General features: G+C 46.3%; 1 protein-coding gene across 12 annotated transcripts in view; it reads left to right on the top strand.

The window, feature by feature from the left end:
- The window catches only part of LOC147101456 (supervillin-like), a 221,357-nt gene that overhangs the window by 86,323 nt on the left and 114,618 nt on the right, over nt 1-20,416 (top strand). For all 12 annotated transcript variants that reach the window (XM_085966581.1, XM_085966587.1, XM_085966588.1 and 9 more), the window contains 2 exons: nt 15,812-15,873; nt 16,854-16,999. In XM_085966581.1, the coding sequence (XP_085822707.1) occupies nt 15,812-15,873; nt 16,854-16,999 (208 nt within the window). The remainder of the gene's footprint in view (nt 1-15,811; nt 15,874-16,853; nt 17,000-20,416) is intronic.

Genomic DNA, 20,416 nt, shown 5'->3' with positions numbered 1-20,416 from the left:
CCTCAAAGAGTCAACCACATTGCTGTGGCTCTGGATAGGCCAGACCAGGTAAGGACAGCAGATTTCCTTCCCTGAAGGACAGTAGTGAACCAGATGGGTTTTTATGACAATCCAGTAGTTTCTATGCTTACCATTACTGATACTAGTTTTTAATTCCAGATTTATTTAATTGAATTTAAATTCCCCAGCTGCCTGTGGTGGGATTTGAACTTCCATCTCTGGAGGTCATTAGTCCAGGCCTCTGGATTACTAGCCCAGTGACATTATCACTATGTTACTGTACCCATGTGTTGGCAGGCTGATTGCTGTTTGACTGGGGAAGGGGAGATGGGGGGATGTAACTGCGGAGCCCGAACCGCTCCTCTCCTCTGTACCACAACGTCAGTGGCCGGCAGTAGGAACCCTGCTATTTATTTTCTCCCTCCATAGTCCAAGGGATTCTGAGGCCAAGTGAGGAACAGGTTGAGATTAGCTCACCCAGCACAGACTGAACCTGAAGTGTTCCTCAACTGTATAGCTCAGTGCTGCACCATTGAACTACAGGAGTAATCTAATATCAGTGGTTTAACAAAATGATGCTGTGTTCAGTCAGGATTCGAACTCCTGCATACAAAGGAATCTGTAATACATTAAAAAGAAAGAATGAACTTGCATTTATATAGCGCCTTTCACGACCTCGGGACGTCCCAAAGCACTTTATAGCCAATGAAGTACTTTTGAAGTGTGGTCACTGTTGCAATGTAGGAATCATGACAGCCAATTTGTGCACAGCAAGGTCCCACAAACAACAATTAAGTAAATGACCAGATCATATAGGTGTTGGTTGAGGGATAAATGTTGGCCAGGACACCGTGAGAACCCCCCTGCTCTTTTCAAATAGTGCCGTGTGATCTTTTACGTCCACCTGAGAGAGCAGACGGGGCCTCGGTTTAACGTCTCATCCAAAAGACGGCACCTCTGACAGTGCAACACCCCCTCGGTACTGCACTGGAGTGTCAGCCTAGCTTTATGTGCTCAAATATCCGAAGTGACAACCCACAACCATCTGAAACGGAGGCGAGAGTGTTACCCACTGAACCACAGCTGAACACCTAAGAGGCAGAATTCCAGGCCTACATGAAACGTAACAGCCACATAATTTACAGGGGATATATTGCTGAAGCAGTAATGCCAAACCCACCATCTCATTTAAAAAAAAATGTTTTATTCATTCCGGGATGTGGGTGTCACTGGCAAGTCCAGCATTTATTGCCCATCCCTAATTGCCCTTGAGAAGATGGTGGTGAGCCACCTTCTTGAACCGCTGCAGTCCGTATGGTGAAGGTACTCCCACAGTGCTGTTAGGGAGTTCCAGGATTTTGACCCAGCGACGATGAAGGATCGGCGACATACTTCCAAGTCAGGATATGATGGAGGGAAGGTCATTGATGAAGCAGCTGAAGATGGTTGGGCCTAGGACACTGCCATGAGGAACTCCTGCACCGATGTCCTGGGGCTGAGGTGATTGACCTCCAACAACCACGTTCCTTTGTGCTAGGTATGACTCCAGCTGGTGGAGAGTTTTTCCCCTGATTCCCATTGACTTCAATTTTACTGGGGCTCCGTGATGCCACACTCGGTCAAATGCTGCCTTGATGTCAGTGCCGCTTGATAACACTGTCGACGACACCTTCCATCACTTTGCTGATGATTGAGAGAAGACTGATGGGGCGGTAATTGGCCGGATTGGATTTGTCCTGCTTCTTGTGGACAGGACATACCTGGGCAGTTTTCCACTTTGTCGGATAGATGCCAGTGTTGTAGCTGTACTGGAACAGCTTGGCTAGAGACGCGGCTAGTTCTGGAGCACAAGTCTTCAGCACGACAGCCAAGATGTTGTCTGAGCCCATAGCCTTCGCTGTATCTAGTTCGCTCAGCCGTTTTTTGATATCACGTGGAGTGAATCGAATTGGCTGAAGACTGGCTTCTGTGATGGTGGGGACCTTAGGAGGAGGCCGATATGGATCATCCACTCAGCACTTCTGGCTGAAGATGGTTGCAAACACTTCAGCCTTGTCTTTTGCACTCACGAGCTGGGCTCCACCATCATTGAGGATGGGGATATTCTTGGAGCCTCCTCCTCCTGTTAGTTGTTTAATTGTCCACCACCATTCACAACTGGATGTGACAGGACTGCAGAGCTTTGATCTGATCCATTGATTGTGGGATCGCTTAGCTCTGTCTATAGCATGCTGCTTTCGTTGTAGTCCTGTGTTGCAGCTTCCCCAGGTTGGCACCTTATTTTTAGGTACACTTGGTGCTGCCATTGTCATGTCTGAAGCCAGTGCCGAGGTCAATGCTGGGTGGTCTGTCCGGCTTTATTCTTATTATTATTGTTTCTTGTAGTAGTTTGTTACAACTGAGTGGCTAGCTCGGCCATTTTAGAGGGCAGTTAGAGTCAACCACATTGCTGTGGGTCTGGAGTCACATATAGGCCAGGCCAGGTAAGGACAGCAGATTTCCTTCCCTAAAAGGCATTAGTGAACCAGATGGGTTTTTACAACAATCCAATAGTTTCATGGTCACCATTACTGATACTAGCTTTTTATTCCAGATTTATTTAATTAACTGAATTTAAATTCCCCAGCTGCCGTGGTGGGATTTGAGCTCAAGTTTCACGGATTATTAGGCCAGGCCTCTGGATTACTAGTCCAGTAACATAACCACTAGGCTACTGTTCCCAGTAAAGCAGGTACCCCACTAAATAATGAGTTGCTATTTTTTGGTTTATAAACCTCATTAGTGGCTTTATTTAATCTCTAACAGGTCACAGCTCTTTACAAAAACTATATTACTCCATCTAAAAATGCTTTACAAAATACTTAAAAAAAAACCCTGCCTGTTATCATCACCTTCCTTCGAGAGTTGGGATAAATTTTCATTAAAATCGTGTGTCTTGCGATTATTTCGCAGGAGTTGTATATGCTGTGTAATAAATTGCTGCTATTACTTAGATTTGACCTTTTAGAACAGACACAGGCCAGGCTTGCAGCTAAATAACACAAATGTGCTCCAGATCTGACTCTGAGTGCAAGCAAAAACCACGAGAGGTGTGCCCGCTGCTGTTTAAAGGTGTGAACCATTTACATGATTCTCATGGACAAAACACCTCCCATATCTTCAAATGGGCGTGCAGTCTGTCACTTCCTCTTGATTAAAAATCTCACTCCGAACATTTCCTGACGGTGACAGCCCTGTAACGTTTGCTTGGGAAAATTAAATTTTAAAAAGCTAAGAAAGTCCTGTACTCCCCCAGAAGTACCTCAGCTTTCTTTGTGGTTTAGACGCACCCACTGCTATTGAATAAGATTGAGATCCATGTTGTTGTGGGTGTGCCGACGAGTAATGGGATTCATGATCACCGTACGATAACAATTGGAAGACGCGCCAGTCTTCGCACCATCCTCACTGGGCATTTAAAGGAGGAAAGGCCTTGATCGGGCATTGTATTGAACATACTTCTTGCGTTTCACACCTCTAAATGAATTGAAGTATTGTTGCTGATAACAAAATTGCCAAACTTTACTGCATACAGAGCCGCCACGTGTTCATTTAACCACTCGTCCTCGCTGGCTCCAGCAGTAAAGGTGTCTCCCTCTCAATGGATAATTCATTATCCCAAGCGTGTCAATACTGTGTTTCTACCCAAATCTTCTTCTTCTTAGGCAGTCCCTCGGAACCGAGGATGACTTGCTTCCACACTAAAAATGAGTTCTCAGGTGACTGATGAGTCCAATGTGGGACCTACAGTCTCTGTCACAGGTGGGGCAGACGGTGGTTGAAGGGGCGGGTGGGTGGGGTGCTTGGGTTGACGTACGCTCCTTGCGCTGCCTGCGCTTGGCTTCCGTTTGCTCCCGGCAAAGAGACTCGAGGTGTTCGGCGCCTTCCCGGATGCTTCTCCTCCACTTTGTGCGGTCTTGGGCCAGGGATTCCCAGGTGTCGGTGGGGATGTTGCACTTTTTCAAGGAGGCTTTGAGGGTGTCCTTGAAGCGTTTCCTCTGCCCACCTGGGGCTCTCGTGCCGTGTCGGAGCTCCGAGTAGAGCGCTTGTTTTGGGAGTCTCGGATCGGGCATGCGGACAATGTGACCCGTCTATACTTCAAATACGTCTATACCTTTAAATCATTTAAAAACGTTTAAAAATATTTAAAGCAGCTTTCACGTTGATTATAACTGTGCCTTTTACTGAAGTAACATTCTCCATCCAACCAAATGAAATACTTCCCAAAACCATCAACCAATGCACAGCACTATCACGTGACCACAGATTCCTGGTCTGCCCCCATGCGCCCGGTAGTCTATTTTTGATTGGCTGTCTTTTTCTGCCCCTTCCTCCTATTGGCCCGCAGTAACTAATGGTTTCAATGCTTGCGCGGGGTTGGTTGGATTCAAGTTTGAAGCTGTTTCAGGTGCAGCAGCGCGGTGCAGTTCAAAATCCCCCCTTTGCTCCCAAAGGAAAATCATAACTTTTCACTGTTGACTCATGAGGTTGCAAGTTGGTGTAACTTTTTAATTAAAAAAAAAAATTGCGTATCTCGCGATTAATTCGTGGGAGTTGGCATTACCGCTGAGGGTACTGTAAAAAAACAGGCCACTGGGACCTGTACGACAAGAGGGAGGCAGCTTGAAGGAATTTAGGTATCTGAGTCTTCAGTGGTTGTGTGCTTTCTCTGTCACAATCTCTTGAATTTATCTAAGCTTCTGATAGGGATGTGACTTTCCTCTGTGTGTTGATAAATGGTGATTTCAGGTTAGCATTAAAAGAGACTTTACCGTGTTTCTAAAATTCCTTCAATCCACATCAACATACACACCTGCCATTCATAGGTTTTAGACATGTTAAGCGCTAATTAACATTGATTAAGCAAATTTTCTCATCCTTGCCTTCCAGCATACCTTGGGTTAATGACGCCATTACAAATGTGGCATTAAAGCAGTGCAAATAGAAGGGAAATCAGGGGGGCATACGGACCTCCTTGCCTGAATTTTGTCTCTGAGCTCCACCCAGGAGATAGAAACATAGACGATAGGAGCAGGAGTAGGCCATTCGGCCCTTCGAGCCTGCTCCGCCATTCAATGAGATCATGGCTGATCATCCAAATTCAGTACCCTGTCCCTGCCTTCTCCCCATATCCCTTGATCCCTTTAGCCTCAAGAAATATATCCAACTCTTTCTTGAATATATTTAATGAACTGGCCTCCACCGCCCTCTGTGGCAGAGAATTCCACAGGTTCACCACTCTCTGGGTGAAGAAATTCCTCCTCATTTCAGTCCTAACTGGCTTACCCCTTATCCTTAGACTATGACCCCTGGTTCTGGACTCCCCGGCCATCAGAAACATCCTTCCTGCATCTAGTCTGTCCAGGCCTGACAGAATTTTATAGGTTTCGATGAGATCCCCTCTCAATCTTCTAAACTCCAGTGAGTATAAGCCCAATCGACACAATCTCTCCTCATACGTCATTCCTGCCATCCCAGGTATCAGCCTGGTGAATCTTTGCTGCACTCTCTCCATGGCAAGAACGTCCTTCCTCAGGTAAGGTGACCAAAACTGCACACAATACTCAAGGTGCGGTCTCACCAAGGCCCTGTACAACTGTAGCAAGACATCCTTGTTCCTGTACTCGAACCCTCTTGCTACGAAGGCCAACATACCATTTGCCTTCTTAACCGCCTGCTGCACCTGCATGCTTACCTTCAGCGACTGGTGCACAAGAACACCCAGGTCTCTTTGCACTTCCCCTTCTCCCAATCTATTGCCATTCAAATAATAATCTGCCTTCCTGTTTTTGCCACCAAAGTGGATAACCTCACATTTATCCACATTATAGTGCATTTGCCATGTTTCTGCCCAATCACCCAACCTGTCCAAATCGTACTGGAGTTTCACGACATCCTCCTCGCAGCTTACCCTCCCACCCAGCTTTGTGTCATCTGCAAAGTTAATGCCCAGGCAGTAATGATGAAAATCTGCCCATTATAAGAAAAGACAGGGGGCAGAAATCATTGCAAAGGCCAACCTGAGTTGTGTGGAATTTGTCGGAGTCAGTGATTGACGTATATTTCTTACGGAGTGCTTATACTGATAATGTGCTGTCCCAGGCATCACATGTGCTCCCATTTCTGTTGGCATAGTATCATCCTTGATAGAGACTGGTGGGGCATTTCAAAAAGGGAAAGGGGGAGAGCCTCATTAGAGAGCTTAGCCAGAGGCTCCTACCACACTACACTAATAAGGAAGAAAAGAAAACTTCCCCCAGCTACCTTCATGAGATTGAAATTGAAAATAAACATGTTGTAAGTAAAGCGGGAAATTTAAAAACGAAAGCAAATGTAATTAGCTCCCTTTATGCAGCAAGGTAACCAACATTAAGTATAAACAGGAAATGGTGGAAATGCTCAGCGGGTCAGGCAGAATCTCTGGAGAGAGAAACAGAGTCAACTTTTCAGGTCGATGACCTTTCAACAGTACTGGTGAATTTACAAACATCGGCACCTCCCTCCTCCCTGCTTTTGTCCTCCTTTAATTCACTGCTGTCGCCATGTCAACCCAATAAGCCTTGACTGTAATGATTCAGCTGATCTCTAGTGATTTCTCTCTCTCTCTCTCTCTCTCTCTCTCTCTCGAGCCCAGCCCAAAGGATTGTATCCATAGGTAATCCCACGTTACCTGTGAACCTTAACGAGACCTTATGCATGAAGTAATCTTGGAGGTGGTGTGCCAGCGTAAACAATGAACCTCTTGTGCTATTAATAAGCTCACTGAATACAGTGTGAGATGCCTCATACACTCAATGGGGCTATAATCTATGAATCTTATAAAATTAGCAGAACCAAGATCAAGCTCATCAGATTTCACTAGATTGCAAAACTTTCCTTGAAGTCCCTGTTCCAATACAATAACGATATCTCTGAGTCCTTGAGGTTCTTTGGAATAATATTTAATTGGGACCAGCATCTATAATATGAAGTTTATACGTGAAATCAAGGCTTCATCGAGTGCTCCTATTAGTGCCCCCGCTTGTGCACTGCCTGATGGAGCAGAGATTCACCCAAGGGCAACAGTTATTCTCACTGACAGAATAGCAAAAAGGCATCTGTCACTCACAGTGGGTTCAAAGGCATTGAAGTGATCTTCCAGAAATGTGCTCCACCCGTCCATTCCCTCATTCACACAAGGCCAAGCTCTAATGGGGCAACAATTGCAGATCATTTTCAAAAGGCCTTTGATAAGGTATCACATGGTAGGTTCATGACAAAGTTTAGGGCATGTGGAGTCAGGGGACAAATAGCTGAATGGATAGCAAATTGGCTAAATAGAAAGAAGAGGGTAGGGGTAAAGGGTAGCTGTTCAGATTGGCGGAAGGTAAAAGTGGTGTTCCACAAGGATCAGTGCTGGGACCACTGTTATTCATAATTTACATTAATGACTTGGACTTTGGAACAAGTAACTCAATATCAAAATTTGCAGATGATACCAAACTGGGGGATATAGTTAATACAGAGGAGGACTGCGACAAAAGAGAGGAAAACATTAATAAACTTGCAGAATGGGCGTGTTATTGGTGAATTAACTTCAATATTCATAAGTGTGAGGTGGTACATTTTGGCAGGAAGAATAAGAAGGCCACATGCTCCTTGGAAAATAAGGGCTGGATTTTCCCAGCCCCGAGGAGGCGGGTTTGGAGACGGGACTGCTGGGAAAATGGGAAAAACTGGGAGCGGGTCCCAGCCCGCCTCCGAACCATCTTCCCGGGAGTCGGGTCCCCGACTCCCACAGGGACCCATCTCCTAGCGGCGGGAAGGGAATTAGAGCCAATTAACTGCCTGTTAACAGGTAGTTAACAGGCAGTTAAGAGGCTTTTCCCCATTTTCAGCCTGCTGATGCGGCCTTCCCGACGTTGGGAAACCCCGCCAGGGTCAGCGAGGTGAGCTGTGGGTCTGCTGCAGTGTAAGTGTGCAAATGTCAGCTGCAGAGGTAGTGTGATGGGTGCAATGGTGCACAGGTAAGTATGACAGGTGAGAGAATGTGGTGAGAAATATTTTTATTCTGTTTATATGGGCTGGAATTTGCCAGCCCCAAGGAGGCGGGTATGGAAGGGGGACTGCCGGTAAAGTTGCAGAATGTGGGGGCGGCTGGCAAACTCGCCCCCATCCCACCTCCGTGCCCTTTTGCCAGGAGGTGGGAAGATGTCCTGCCTCGGGTCACAGAGCTGTCAAACGCTGACATTTCTTCTTTCAAGCAGCCTTGACAGATGGCACGTCAGACATTGACGTGCTCTGTCAGTGACTTCCTCCCTAATTGGCCTGCTGAGCCTGCAGGGCGGGCTTAACAAGGTCAATCAGGGGAAAATCCCACTGGTTGGCCAGAAGATGATGGAGGCGGGACTGAGACCCAGCAAGCAGCAGTCTCGCCTCCAACACGTCCCCATTCAGAAAATCCAGCCCTATGTATCTGCAGGTGACAAGACTTGATGTTTCTGTGAAGCCTCAGCTGATTGGGAGAATTGACAGATGGGTTCTGCAATCTCACATGCAGCTGCCATCTGTTTTCTCCTAAGGAGTCATTGGTGAACCTGGGTGCAAGGGCTCACCCGTGGACAGTGATTGTCAGTGTGCAACAGCACCTCAATGCTGTCAAACACTGACAATTCGGGCTGGATTTTGTGAATGGAGGCGAGTTGGAGGCGGGATAGCTGCTTGCCGTGTCAATGTCCCGCCTTCATCCTCGCCTGACCAACCAGAGGGATTCTCCCCTGATTGAGCATTTTAAGCCCGCCCTGCGGGCTCAGCAGGCCAATTAGGGAGGAAGTCACTGATAGATCACGTCAACATCAGACGTGCTATCTGTCAAGACTTCTTGAAAGAAGAAATGTCAGTGTTTGACAGCTTTGTGTTCAGGACTCATCAGACCTTTCAAATTTGTAAATTTCACATGGCTGTTGGAACGGAGGTTCCAACAGCCATTCTGTGAAATTGACAAGCAGGATGTCGGCTCTCCCGATCCACTGCAGCTAAAGGCTGTAGGAAGAAAACAAGGTAAGTGAACACTTTTTTAAACTTATCACTTACCTTGCATACTTACCACTCCACACTTGCACCCATCACTCACCTCTACACCTTACTTCCAGGTGCCTCCGACCGCCGCAGACCTCCTCCACATCTCCTCCAACCCGGCGGGGTTCTCTGAGGTTGGGAAGCCTTCACCTGTGAAGGTAAAATAGCACTAATTCTTTTTTTTGCCTGTTAACTACCTGTTAACAGACAGTTAAAAGGATTTAATCCCTTTCCCACCTCGAGGAGATGGGACCCGAGGCAGGATATCTTCCCACCTCCTGGCAAAAGGGCACGGAGGCGGGATGGGGGCGGCTTTGCCATCGGCCCCCACTTTCTCCGAGTTTACTGCCTGACCCGCCTCCATGCCCACCTCCTCAGGGCTTGGAAAATCCAGCCCTTCAAATGTCAAAAAATTATGGGGTCTGTCACTTTAACAAAACCGGCAGATGAAGCGTCATGCACTGACATCATCTGACACCAGCTTTCCCTTAATTGGCTGGCAAGCCTGCAGGGCGGGCTTAACAAGGCCAATCAGGGGAAAATAGCGTCAGGTCGTCAGACGTCGCTGGGGACGGGTCGAGAACCTGGAAACCAGCAGTCCCGTCCCCAATGCATCTCCTTAGGTAAGATCCCGGCCTAAGTGTCTAAATGGGGTAGAGGAACAGAGGGATCTGGGAGTACAAATCACTAAAAGTAACGATACAGGTTAATAAGGCCATAAAAAAAACATAGCACTGGGGGTCATTTCTAGAGGGACAGAATTGAAAAGCAGAGAAGTTCTGTTAAACTTCAATAGAACCTTGGTTAGGCCACACTTGGAGTACTGTGAACAGTTCTGGTCTTCATATTATAAAAAGGACATAGAAGCACTGGAAAAGGTGCAAAAAAGATTTACTAGAAAGATATCAGAATGGAGAGGTTATACCCATCAATAAAGATTGAACAGGCTGGGGCTCTTTTCTCTAGAAAAGACTGAGGGGGTAACCTGATAGAGGTCTTTAAGATTATGAAAGGGTTTGATAAGGTAGACATAGAGAAGATGTTTCCACTTGTGAAGGAGACTAGTGGCCATAAATATAAGATAGTCACTAATAAATCCAGTAACGAATTCAAGAGAAACCTCTTTACCCAGAGAGTGGTTAGAATGTGGAACTCGCTACCAGAAGTAGTTGAGGCGAACAGCACAGATGCATTTAAGGGGAAGCTAGATAAGCACGAGGGAGAAAGGAATAGAAGGATATGTTGACGGGGTTAGATGAAGAAGGTGGGAGGAGGCTCGTGTGGAGCATAAACACCAGCATGGACCTGTTGGGCCTGTTTCTGTGCTGTAAATACTATGTAATGCCACGTAACATAACACAAGAAGAAATTAGAAAACTTGTAGACTGGGCAGTTAAGTAGCAAATGAACTCTAACATAGATACATATCACAGAATCACAGAAACCCCACAGTGCAGATAGAGGCCATTTCGGCCCATCGAGCCTGCACCGACACATATCCCACCCGATCCCCGTAACCCCTACACCAACACATATCCCACTCTAGCCCCGTAACCCCACGTATTTAATCCCCCTAACACTAAGGGTCAATTTATCATAGCCAATCAACCTAACCCGCACATTTTTGGACTGTGGGAGGAAACTGGAGCACCCGGAGGAAACCCACGCAAACACGGGGAGAATGTGCAAACTCCACACAGACAGTCACCCGAGGCCGGATTCGAACCCGGGTCCCTGGCGCTGTGAGGCAACAGTGCTAACCACTATGCCACCGTGCATATGAAGTGATGCATGTTGATAAGAAAAATAGAAACATCGCTTGCACCTTAGAAAAGAAGAAGCTGAATGGGGTAGATATAAGAGCAAAGGAATAGAACCATAGAGTCATAGAATGATACAGCACAGAAGGAGGCCATTCGCCCATCGTGCCTGTTCCGGCTCTTTGGTAGAGCTATTCAATTAATCCCACTCCCCTGCTCTTTCCTCATAGCCCTGCTAATGTTTCCCTTTTGAAAGTTACTATTGAACCTCCACCCGCCACTCTTTCAGGCAGTGCATTCCAGATCACAGTAACACAGGTGAGTAAATCCTGAAAAGCAGCATCGCAGGTCAACAAAGCAATTAGAAATGCTAACAAAGCACTGGGATTTATTTCTAGGTGTATAGAATTCAAAAGTAGTGAAGTTATGTTAAACTTGTATAGGACCCTGGTCAGGCCACACCTAGAGTACTGTGCACAGTTCTGGTCTCCGTACCATTAAAAAAAGATATAGAAGCCCTGGAGAAAGTGCAAAAAAGATTTAGAAGAATTACAGCTATCGGGAAAGATTCAACAGGTTGGGGCTTTTTTCTTTAGGAAAGAGAAGACTGAAGGGTGACCTGATAGAGGTCTTTAAAATTATGAATGGGTTGGACAGGGTCGATGTGGAGAAAATGTTTCCACTTGTGGGAGAATCCAAAACTACGGACTATAAATCTGACGAAAGGTCATCAACCTGAAACGTTTCTCTCTCCATACATGCTGCCTGACCTGCTGAGTGTTTCCAGCATTTTCTGTTTCTATTTTTGGCTATAAATACAAGATAGTTACTAATAAATCCAATAGGGAAAAATGTCGTTACTCAGAGAGTAATTATAATGTGGCACTCACAACCACAGGAATTGATTGAGGCAAATAGCTTAGATGCTTTCAAAGAAAGAAAGGCTTGCATTTATATAGCACCTTTCACACCCACCGGACGTCTCAAAGCACTTTACAGCCAATGAAGTACTATTTGAAGTGGAGTCACTGTTGTAATGTGGGAAACATGGCAGCCAATTTGCACACAGCAAGCTCCCACAAACAGCAATGTGATAATGACCAGATAATCTGTTTTTGGTGTGTTGGTTGAGGGATAAATACACCAGGGTATAACTCCCCTGCTCTTCTTTGAAATAGCACCATGGGATCTTTTATGTCCACCTGAGAGAGCAGACAGGACCTCAGTTTAATGTCTCATGCGAAAGACGGCACCTCTGACAATGCAGTGCTCCCTCAGCACTGGTACTGGAGTGTCAGCTGAGCTTTATGTGCATAAATCCCTAGAGTGGGACTTGAACCCACAACCGTCAAGACTCAGAGGTGAGGGTGCTACCCACTGAGCCACAGCTGACACTAACAAAAGGAAACTAGATGAGTACAAGAGAGAAAAGGGAATAGAAAGATATGCGGAAAGGCTGAGATGAGGTCGATGGAATGGGAGGAGACTCGTGTGGAGTATAAACACCAGCACAGACTGGTTGGGCCGAATGGCCAGTTTCTGTGCTGTTAGTTCTGTGTAAATAGCTCCCTTTGTGCAGCAAGGTAACCAACATTAAGCAAAAACAGAAAATGCTGGAAACACTGGAGAGAGAAGCAGAGTTCGAGTTTCAGGCCGATGACCTTTCATCAGAACCAATGGAAAGTGTTTGTCACCGATGTGGCAATTAACACTCCTTAATTAGTCGACCTAAACGCAGCGAACTCATCCACTGCTTTAAAGTGACAGCGACACAGAGACAAATAAAGTGTATTTTAAGTATCGACACACATGATTCTTCCAGGCTGCAGTAAACACATTAAAGTGGTCTCAACTGGCCAGTTACCAAAATTCTATAAAGAAATATAAAATATAGTCCTTTATAATTAGAAAGGACAGACGAATGATGCTGCATGTGTGCAAAAGAACAGTCTGGTGATTTGTCCTCACTGCAGCGAGGGATATTTTTTCTACGTTAAAGGCATTATGTTAATGAAAGTTTTTCTCGTTGCATGTGCGTAATGTTATTTTGCTAAGAAGAACATTTGCTCCGAGTTGGATCAAAATGCGTTTCTCTCCTCGTTCATCAGATTTGGTCCAATTTGACGAGATTTAGACTATGACTTGAATGTTCACTTCAAGTACCAACCCAGAGACCAAGGGGTAGATTTTGCCGAACCTGTCGGGAAGAAGGCGGGACTTCCCCTTTCGGGTTTTTCACCCGCCTACTTCGACGTCCGGCCAATCCGCGCGATTTTCCCTTGATTGACCTTGTTGAGCCCGCCCAGTGGGCTCAGCAGGCCAATTAAGGGCCACCCAGCAACAGGTGACGTCACAGACTGAAATTTCATCTGTCAAGAGTTCTTTGACAGATGAAATATCAGTGTCTCACAGCTGTTTGAAGCTGTCAAACACTGACACTCTGAGTTCTGACATGAGTCATTCTGCACAGACTCAGTTAGAACTGTCACCGGCACTCAAAGCTGAAGTTTTGACAGATCGCAGCCGTTCAGCTTTCAGTTCCGGCTGAGTGATGCGCTCCCGACGGCTACAGGAAGAAAGGCTATTAAGCTAAGTACAGGTAAGTAAAAGTTCTTTACACACTTTAGACACACCAAACACACTTACCTTTGCACTCATGCACCCATCACTCACCTGAGCACCGACATCGCGACCCCTCCAACTCCTTCAACCCGACGGCCCACCTGCTCTACCTGGCGTGGTCTGGAGCCGTCGGGAAACCCACACGAAACCCCTCAAAATAGGGATTAGGCTAAAAACTGCACTAATCCCTTCCCGCCTGGTTTCGGCGGGTCCCAGTGCGGGGCGGGTACCCGCCGCCCCGAAACTTACGTGGGGCGGGGTTTTGGGCGGGATGGTGTCGGGACCCCCAAATTCGGGATTTCCCCTCCACACATGCCTGAAACCCCGTCTGACGGCTCCCCGAAAATCTAGCCCCAACTGTTGGTTTGGCTGTGAATGATGAATTGTACTGCACAGTACAAAATTAAAATGACTTGATGTTGGGCAGGATATTCGATGAAAAAACTGGAGGTGTTTTTCCTCATCAGGTTGTCCCATTGCTGTCTGTTTTTGGTATGTTCTGGTGAGGAAAAATAGACGGAGGCCTGTAATGCTGATTGTCTGGCCCGGTAGTGCTTGACAGTCATTTCCAGGTGGCGGGCAGCAGAAGCTCCTGTTTGATGCAGGCAGGTACTTCATTATAATATTTAAACGTGTGAGGGTCACCCTAACACCTCTCGCCTCTTTTTCCACACTTTATACCATTTCCAAGGCAATAATGTCCATTGTAATTAGAGGTACAGGGCGGCAAGGCTTTACGCAGTGCAGGTAAATAAACTTGAAGGATCGCAAATAAACTTTTTGCTATATTAAGGCCATTTCTGGCCTGTTTTTCTTAAATTTCTTGCCAGTTTTATTTATTTATACATTGCCACACCATTAATGGGTTTCCTGTAGTGTATGTAACCGTTCCACCTTTAAGAGAACTATTTTAAGGGTTGCACTACTTTATCTTGGCTGCTGTATACTGTAATACCGGTGGTGACCACACCGGTATATAAGTGCTGTGTAATGATTTATTGGGCAGTTCCGCCCTGACCTTCGACTAGTAAAGACCTGTTAATTTTTACTCTTGTGGTCTGTGTATTAATTCTCAATATAACACACAGACTTAACATTTCCCAGTGGGAATTTCCTGATGTGAGATGCTAGGAAGAAATGAGTGACATGAATCAGTCATTCATGAAAGAAAGGCTTATGAAATAATACTGAGCGGCCTACGGGTGGCGCTGTCCAGGGAGAGTATAAATACTCGGGCACTGGCCCAGCTTGCGCAGGGCACTCGTAACAGGAACTAGTGAAGGACACAACTAGACCTCCATGTTGTAAAACAGTTGATTACAGCTTTGTTTAACACTTTGCCCAAGTGCCTAGTAATTTTCTTACGTCAGTGAGAATCTCTGAAAGAATGCTAGGCAGGATGCAGTGCCCAAGTGGTCGTTGTCCTACCTGCTGGTACCCACATCCAAAGGTATCCAGGTCGTCCTACGGCAGATGATTAGTCCAGGCAGATGTTCCAACTCTCAATGCAAGTTGTGATAGCAAGCCCAAAGCACAGGTATGTGTGAAAGCCTGACTAACCATTTTGCTGGATGGTTTATCAGAATTATAACATGGTGAAGTGCTTGACGTGGTACTGAATGAAAGAAGGCATGTCAGGGTGACCATCAGCCAGTGAAGCCTGATTGGCTGCACCCAGCAAGATGCCACCAACCTATTTACAGACATTGTTGCAGCCACCCTGGCAATGGCCATGGGGAAGTGTCATCATAGACTCTGGGACAGCAGAGAACCAGATGCAAAGCTGTACCATCTGCTATAAGGACACCTGCATAGACAATAACAGATCTAGTCAGCTGTGGTGTCAAGGAGGGGCTTCCTTTGCCTTCAGTTTTGTCTGCCACTTGTCAATACCCCACCCCCTCTGCTTTGCAAAAGGCTGTAAATGGGTTGAGATGCCTTTTGAGCCTTTCTAAAGGCTTTCATAATTTTTGTCTGCCTATTGTAAAACTCCCCTTTAATTGTCCCCCTCTCTTTGAATTTCACGTGCACACAAATTGCCTCTCCTACTAGTGCGCTGTCGACACCTGCCCCAATCTATACCTGGCTCCGTGAATAAAGTTGAACAAGGAAATTTGAGCACTATTAACACATTATCATTGGACAGATTTAGAACCTTTTAGCCTGAACTTATACCAGGAAAGGGAAGCTAGCCTCACTGTGTCTTAATGAGCTCTTCAAGATCTACATTGTCTCCCGTCCATTTGCCCTCACAGAAAAAAAAATGTATGCTTCAAGTCGGATTGATGTGTCTCTGTCCCTTCATTAACCCTGTATGTATTATGTTTTTACAGAGGATGAGAAGATGGATGCGAGATCGAAGCTGAGTGTGGCTGCAAAGATGTCACTGTTTAAAGTAAGTGCTGTGTTTAAAGAACATTCACTATGATACAAGGAGAATTGTATCTCCTGTTTATACCTGCCAGTGGAGTGAGGGGTTCATTTGAAATCTGGTCACATTTTGGGAATTCTCATTGCTGTCGTGCGGGGTGGGACCTTTGTAGTCAAATGTTAAAAAAAATACTACCATTGAGTTTAACATAGCTTTCAAAGGGGTTAAACACACAATACAGCAGGGAGATGATGATTCCGATTGCTACAGGATGTGTGAAGCAGCGTGTTTCAGACAGTTTGGACATTTCAATGATTGTTCATGACAATTTTGGTTGAGTCAATTTAACTCGTTTCATCTGAGTTCAGGAACATAGGGCATAGGAACAGGAGTAGGCCATTCAGCCCCTTCAGCCTGTTCCGCCTTTCAACGAGATCATGGCTGATCTGTGATGTAAACTCCATCATAAACCTGCCTTTGCGCCAGATCCCTTAATATTTTTGGTTAACAAGTATCTAACAATCTCGGATTTAAAATTAACAATCGACCGAGCATCAACTGCCATTTGCGGAAGAGAGTTCCAAACTTCTACCACCCTTTGTGGGTAGAAGTGTTTCCTAACTTCACTCCTGAAAGGCCTGGCTCCAATCTTTAGACTATGCCCCCTCGTCCTGGACTCCCCAACCAGCGGGATAGTTGCCGAGCTTGTCTGGTGAAATTTCATTTCTTGGGGTCAGAAATAACAAAAAGAACAGAAAGGAACCCATGTGCGGGGCCGGTCAGGTCTCACGCAGGCTGCAAGAAAGTAGGTATTGGCCTGAGCTGGAATTAAGGCCTAGCAGGTCGGTTTTCCCAGCTAGAAGCTGACTCGAAAGGAAACTAGATATACCATCTGCTGTTTGGGTCAGTGTGTCGCTGGGGGATCTACTGTTCAAATTGGCCCAGTTATTGAGAATGATTCCGTTTCTTTTTGTTTTGCCCCATGCCTATCGTATTTCCATTAGGAACTGGAGAAAGCATCCCCTGGGGAGTCTCCCACCTCATTGCGGCCTCGTAGCAGTAATGCAGCTGTGGAGCGCAGACTGCGACGTTTGCACGACCGATCTCGGACTCAGCCGGTGACCACGGAAGAAATGATGGTGGCAAACAGGTACGGGATGTATATAACAGGAGAAGGTTATTTGTTTAGGAGGCAATCGACCGAGCGCGCATTGCGGCAGGAAACCTCGCGCGTCTGCAACTTTCCAATGTGTGAGAGGGAGGCGTGGTTTCCTGCTACCAATGTCTACCCTGAAAAAAAATCACCCCTTGTTGTAAAGGAACTTTTTGGAAGTGCTTACAATGGCCCAGATTTTGCTGCCGAGTTTAATGGCACTCGCCATTATTAATGTGTAAATCGTCCAGCAAATCCTGGTGAGGAAGAGATATCCTGTGAATTGCCAATCGCCACAAGTTGCTGGATGATTTGCGCCACTCCTTCGTTAGCCTCCCAAAAATGACAGCTCGTCATTAGGGTTAAGACCTTGCCATGAGTTTCTTGAAGTTGCTACGTTTGCACATTAATTGCCAATTAAACTCACCACAGAAAGTTCAGGCTGCTACTTAACAGTGTAAGTACCTTTTTAATGAGGAGATTTATGTTCCAGCAATGCCACTCAATCTCTGTGGAATCTCATTCCTACAGGTAGTAAATTGTTGTTAGAGATTTTCAAAATAAAAAAAAAAGTCTTACTTTTTCTTTGTCTTTTTTTTCTCTCTCTCCTAATCCAATCTTTCCGTGCCTCTCTTTATTTCTCTTTCTGTACCTGATTTGACTCTAATTCACCCTATTTCCTTCTCCATCATTCCTCTGTTTCTTTCTCAATCCTTAAGGAGATACATAAGAACATAAAATCATAAGAAATAGGAGCAGGAGTCGGCCATTTGGCCCCTTGAGCCTGCCCCGCCATTCAATGAGATCATGACTGATCTGATCTTGGGCTCAGCTCCATTTCCCTGCCCGCTCCCCATAACCCATCACTCCCTTATTGCTCAAAAATCTGCCTATCTCCACCTTAAATATATTCAATGACCCAGCCTCCACGGCTCTCGGGGTCAGAGAATTCCACAGATTTACGACCCTCTGAGAGAAGAAATTCCTTCTCCTCTCAGTTTTAAATGGGCGACCCCTTATTCTGAAACTATGCCGCCTAGTTCTAGATTCCCCCACTGTAGGACCGTCGTTCATAAGATCCCAGATGTCCCGTTGCCCTCGCAACTCACAAATCCAGCAAAATATGTTCGAGCTGAAGGGTGCATGAAAAAGTCAAACGGGCACGCCGCGAGATGCCCCGCTCCATCAATATTTCAAACCCAAGAGACCGCCCGTCACTCCAAGCTGCCTGCTGCAGAGAGAATGCGGGAGAAATTCATTATAGTCCTGCCTGGGGTGCTAAATTTTAAAAATTGGGAAAATTAGTGCCAGGCAATAATGTTTCTTAACTTTTAAAACATTCGGCAGCGGGCGGGACAAAGACTTCAGCAGCGCTGCCCTGTTCAAAGGCTCCTCCCCTCCATTAAAGGGAAGGGCCATCGCCGCAGGCTCTGCAAAAGAAAAAGTACCTACCTGGACCACCAAGGCTGCCGCGATCCCACGCGATCAGCCCGGCACTCGAGCAGAATGCCGGGCTGATCGATCGCGGGCAGGAACCCGCAACAAAAACTGCAACAACAAAGGTAAGTTTTTTTTTACTTACCTCGGTCACCTCGCCTTTAATCATTGCCTTCGAAGCGGCCGGCCGCCCGATTCTCGCCTCCTGCAGCTGTCGGTGTTTTCGACCGGTGCTGCTGCAGGGGGCAGAAGTCAATTTCGGGTCCGGGGCGCTACCGGGACGATGCGCATGGCGATTACGTCACGATCTCCAGGCGAGACGAGATTGGGGCGCAACGCCATAGCGCCGCTGCAAAACTCCCGGCGAATATGGCAGGAGTCAATGTCAGCGCCGCGCCCGGTCGCAAAGCCTCTTAGGGCACTAACGGGAAGCACAAATCAACAAATTTTTCCCCCCGGGAGTTCTCCTGGAGTCCCAGCTCACATTCCTCCCTCAATCAACACTACCAAAAAAAACCTTTACTGGTCTTTCATTTGCTGTTTGTGGGACCTTGCTGTGCACAAATTGGCTGCAACATTTACCCACATAACAATTACTGCACCTAAGTAATCCATTGATGATAAAATAGTTTAGCACGTAATGAGGATGTGATAAGGTGCCAACTATAGCACCAAGGGGAAGCTAGATGAGGGAGAAAGGAATAGAAGGATATATTGATGGGGTTAGATGAAGAGGGGTGGGAGGAGGCTCCTGTGGAGCATAAACACCGGCATGGACCAGTTGGGCTGAATGGCCTGATGCTGAGCTGTAAATACTTTGTAACACTTTGTAAGTACAAATATCTCATTGCACAATATCTGAGTCAAGCTAAAGACACCAAAACAAACAGACCCACCTCCCCCAAAAAAACTGAAGTTGAATCCTGATTCTCCACTCCTTTTTTAAAATTTATAACTAGTTCTTCATGTAAAGCATCAATGGTTTCAGTAGTAGTTTTGTGATTCGTTTATACACAGACGGCCTTGGGGTGTTTCAGCTTTTGTAGCAAGTTGAACAATTTTGCGTTGAGTACTTTGGTTCAAAGTCAAAATCAAACGTGCCCATTATTGTGTATGAGCCTAGGCATGGGTGTTGGCAGGTTATTTGACAACGGCTATGTACGAGTTGGCTGCCCTGTTTGCCTATATAACAGCAGTGCCTGCACTTTATGTAAAGCACTTGGAAATGTTTCAGCGAGACATGAAAAGGTACTATAGGAATGCAAATCCTGGTTCAGCTGAGTGCGGCCTTAAACTAAGCTATTCAGGTCCTTGCCCCACATTTTAAATAATGTTTCACTGTAACTCTATCATCCAGCATGTTTCATTCCAAATACTCGAGATACCTTAGAGAATCTGGACCTTTTTCAGAAATCCTTTACTGGCTGTTCATAATCCCTACAAGCATTCATCACAACAGTGTTCTCTGGTTACCTGGAGGCTAATTGAAAGTTGCTTTTGTCTTCTAACTTACAATCATTTAAATTGTTCTTGAAACGTTCGGGCTGGATTTTGTCAATGGGGAGCTTTTGGAGGCGGGACTCCCACTTGTCGGGTTTCAGTCCCGCCTCCATCGATTTCTGGCCAACCCACGCTATTTTCCCTTGATTGACCTTGTTAAGCCCGTCCAGCGGGGTTTCCCGACGTCGGGAAGCCTGCACTTGCTGGGGTAAAATGGGGACAATCCTCTTAACTGCCTATTAACTACCTGATAACAGGCAGTTAAGTGGCTGCAATCCCCTTCCCGCCTTGAGGAGACGGCGCGGGTCAGGTACCCGCCTCCTGGGAAGATGGCACGGAGGCGGGTTGGGGGTGGGATGGGTACCCGCCCCCAGATTCTGCCATTTTCCCGGCAATCCCGCCTCCAAACCCGCCTCCCCAGGGCTGTCAAAATTCCCCCTGTTGTGTTTCACCTGCTCTCTGTGATAGTGAAGTATA

This window comes from Somniosus microcephalus, chromosome 24, assembly GCF_052327205.1.
Source record: "Somniosus microcephalus isolate GS21.2 chromosome 24, FLI_Smic_1.0, whole genome shotgun sequence".
Taxonomy (NCBI): domain Eukaryota; kingdom Metazoa; phylum Chordata; class Chondrichthyes; order Squaliformes; family Somniosidae; genus Somniosus; species Somniosus microcephalus.
Note: the sequence above shows the minus strand (reverse complement) of the source record. Positions and strands in the feature narration are given on the sequence as shown.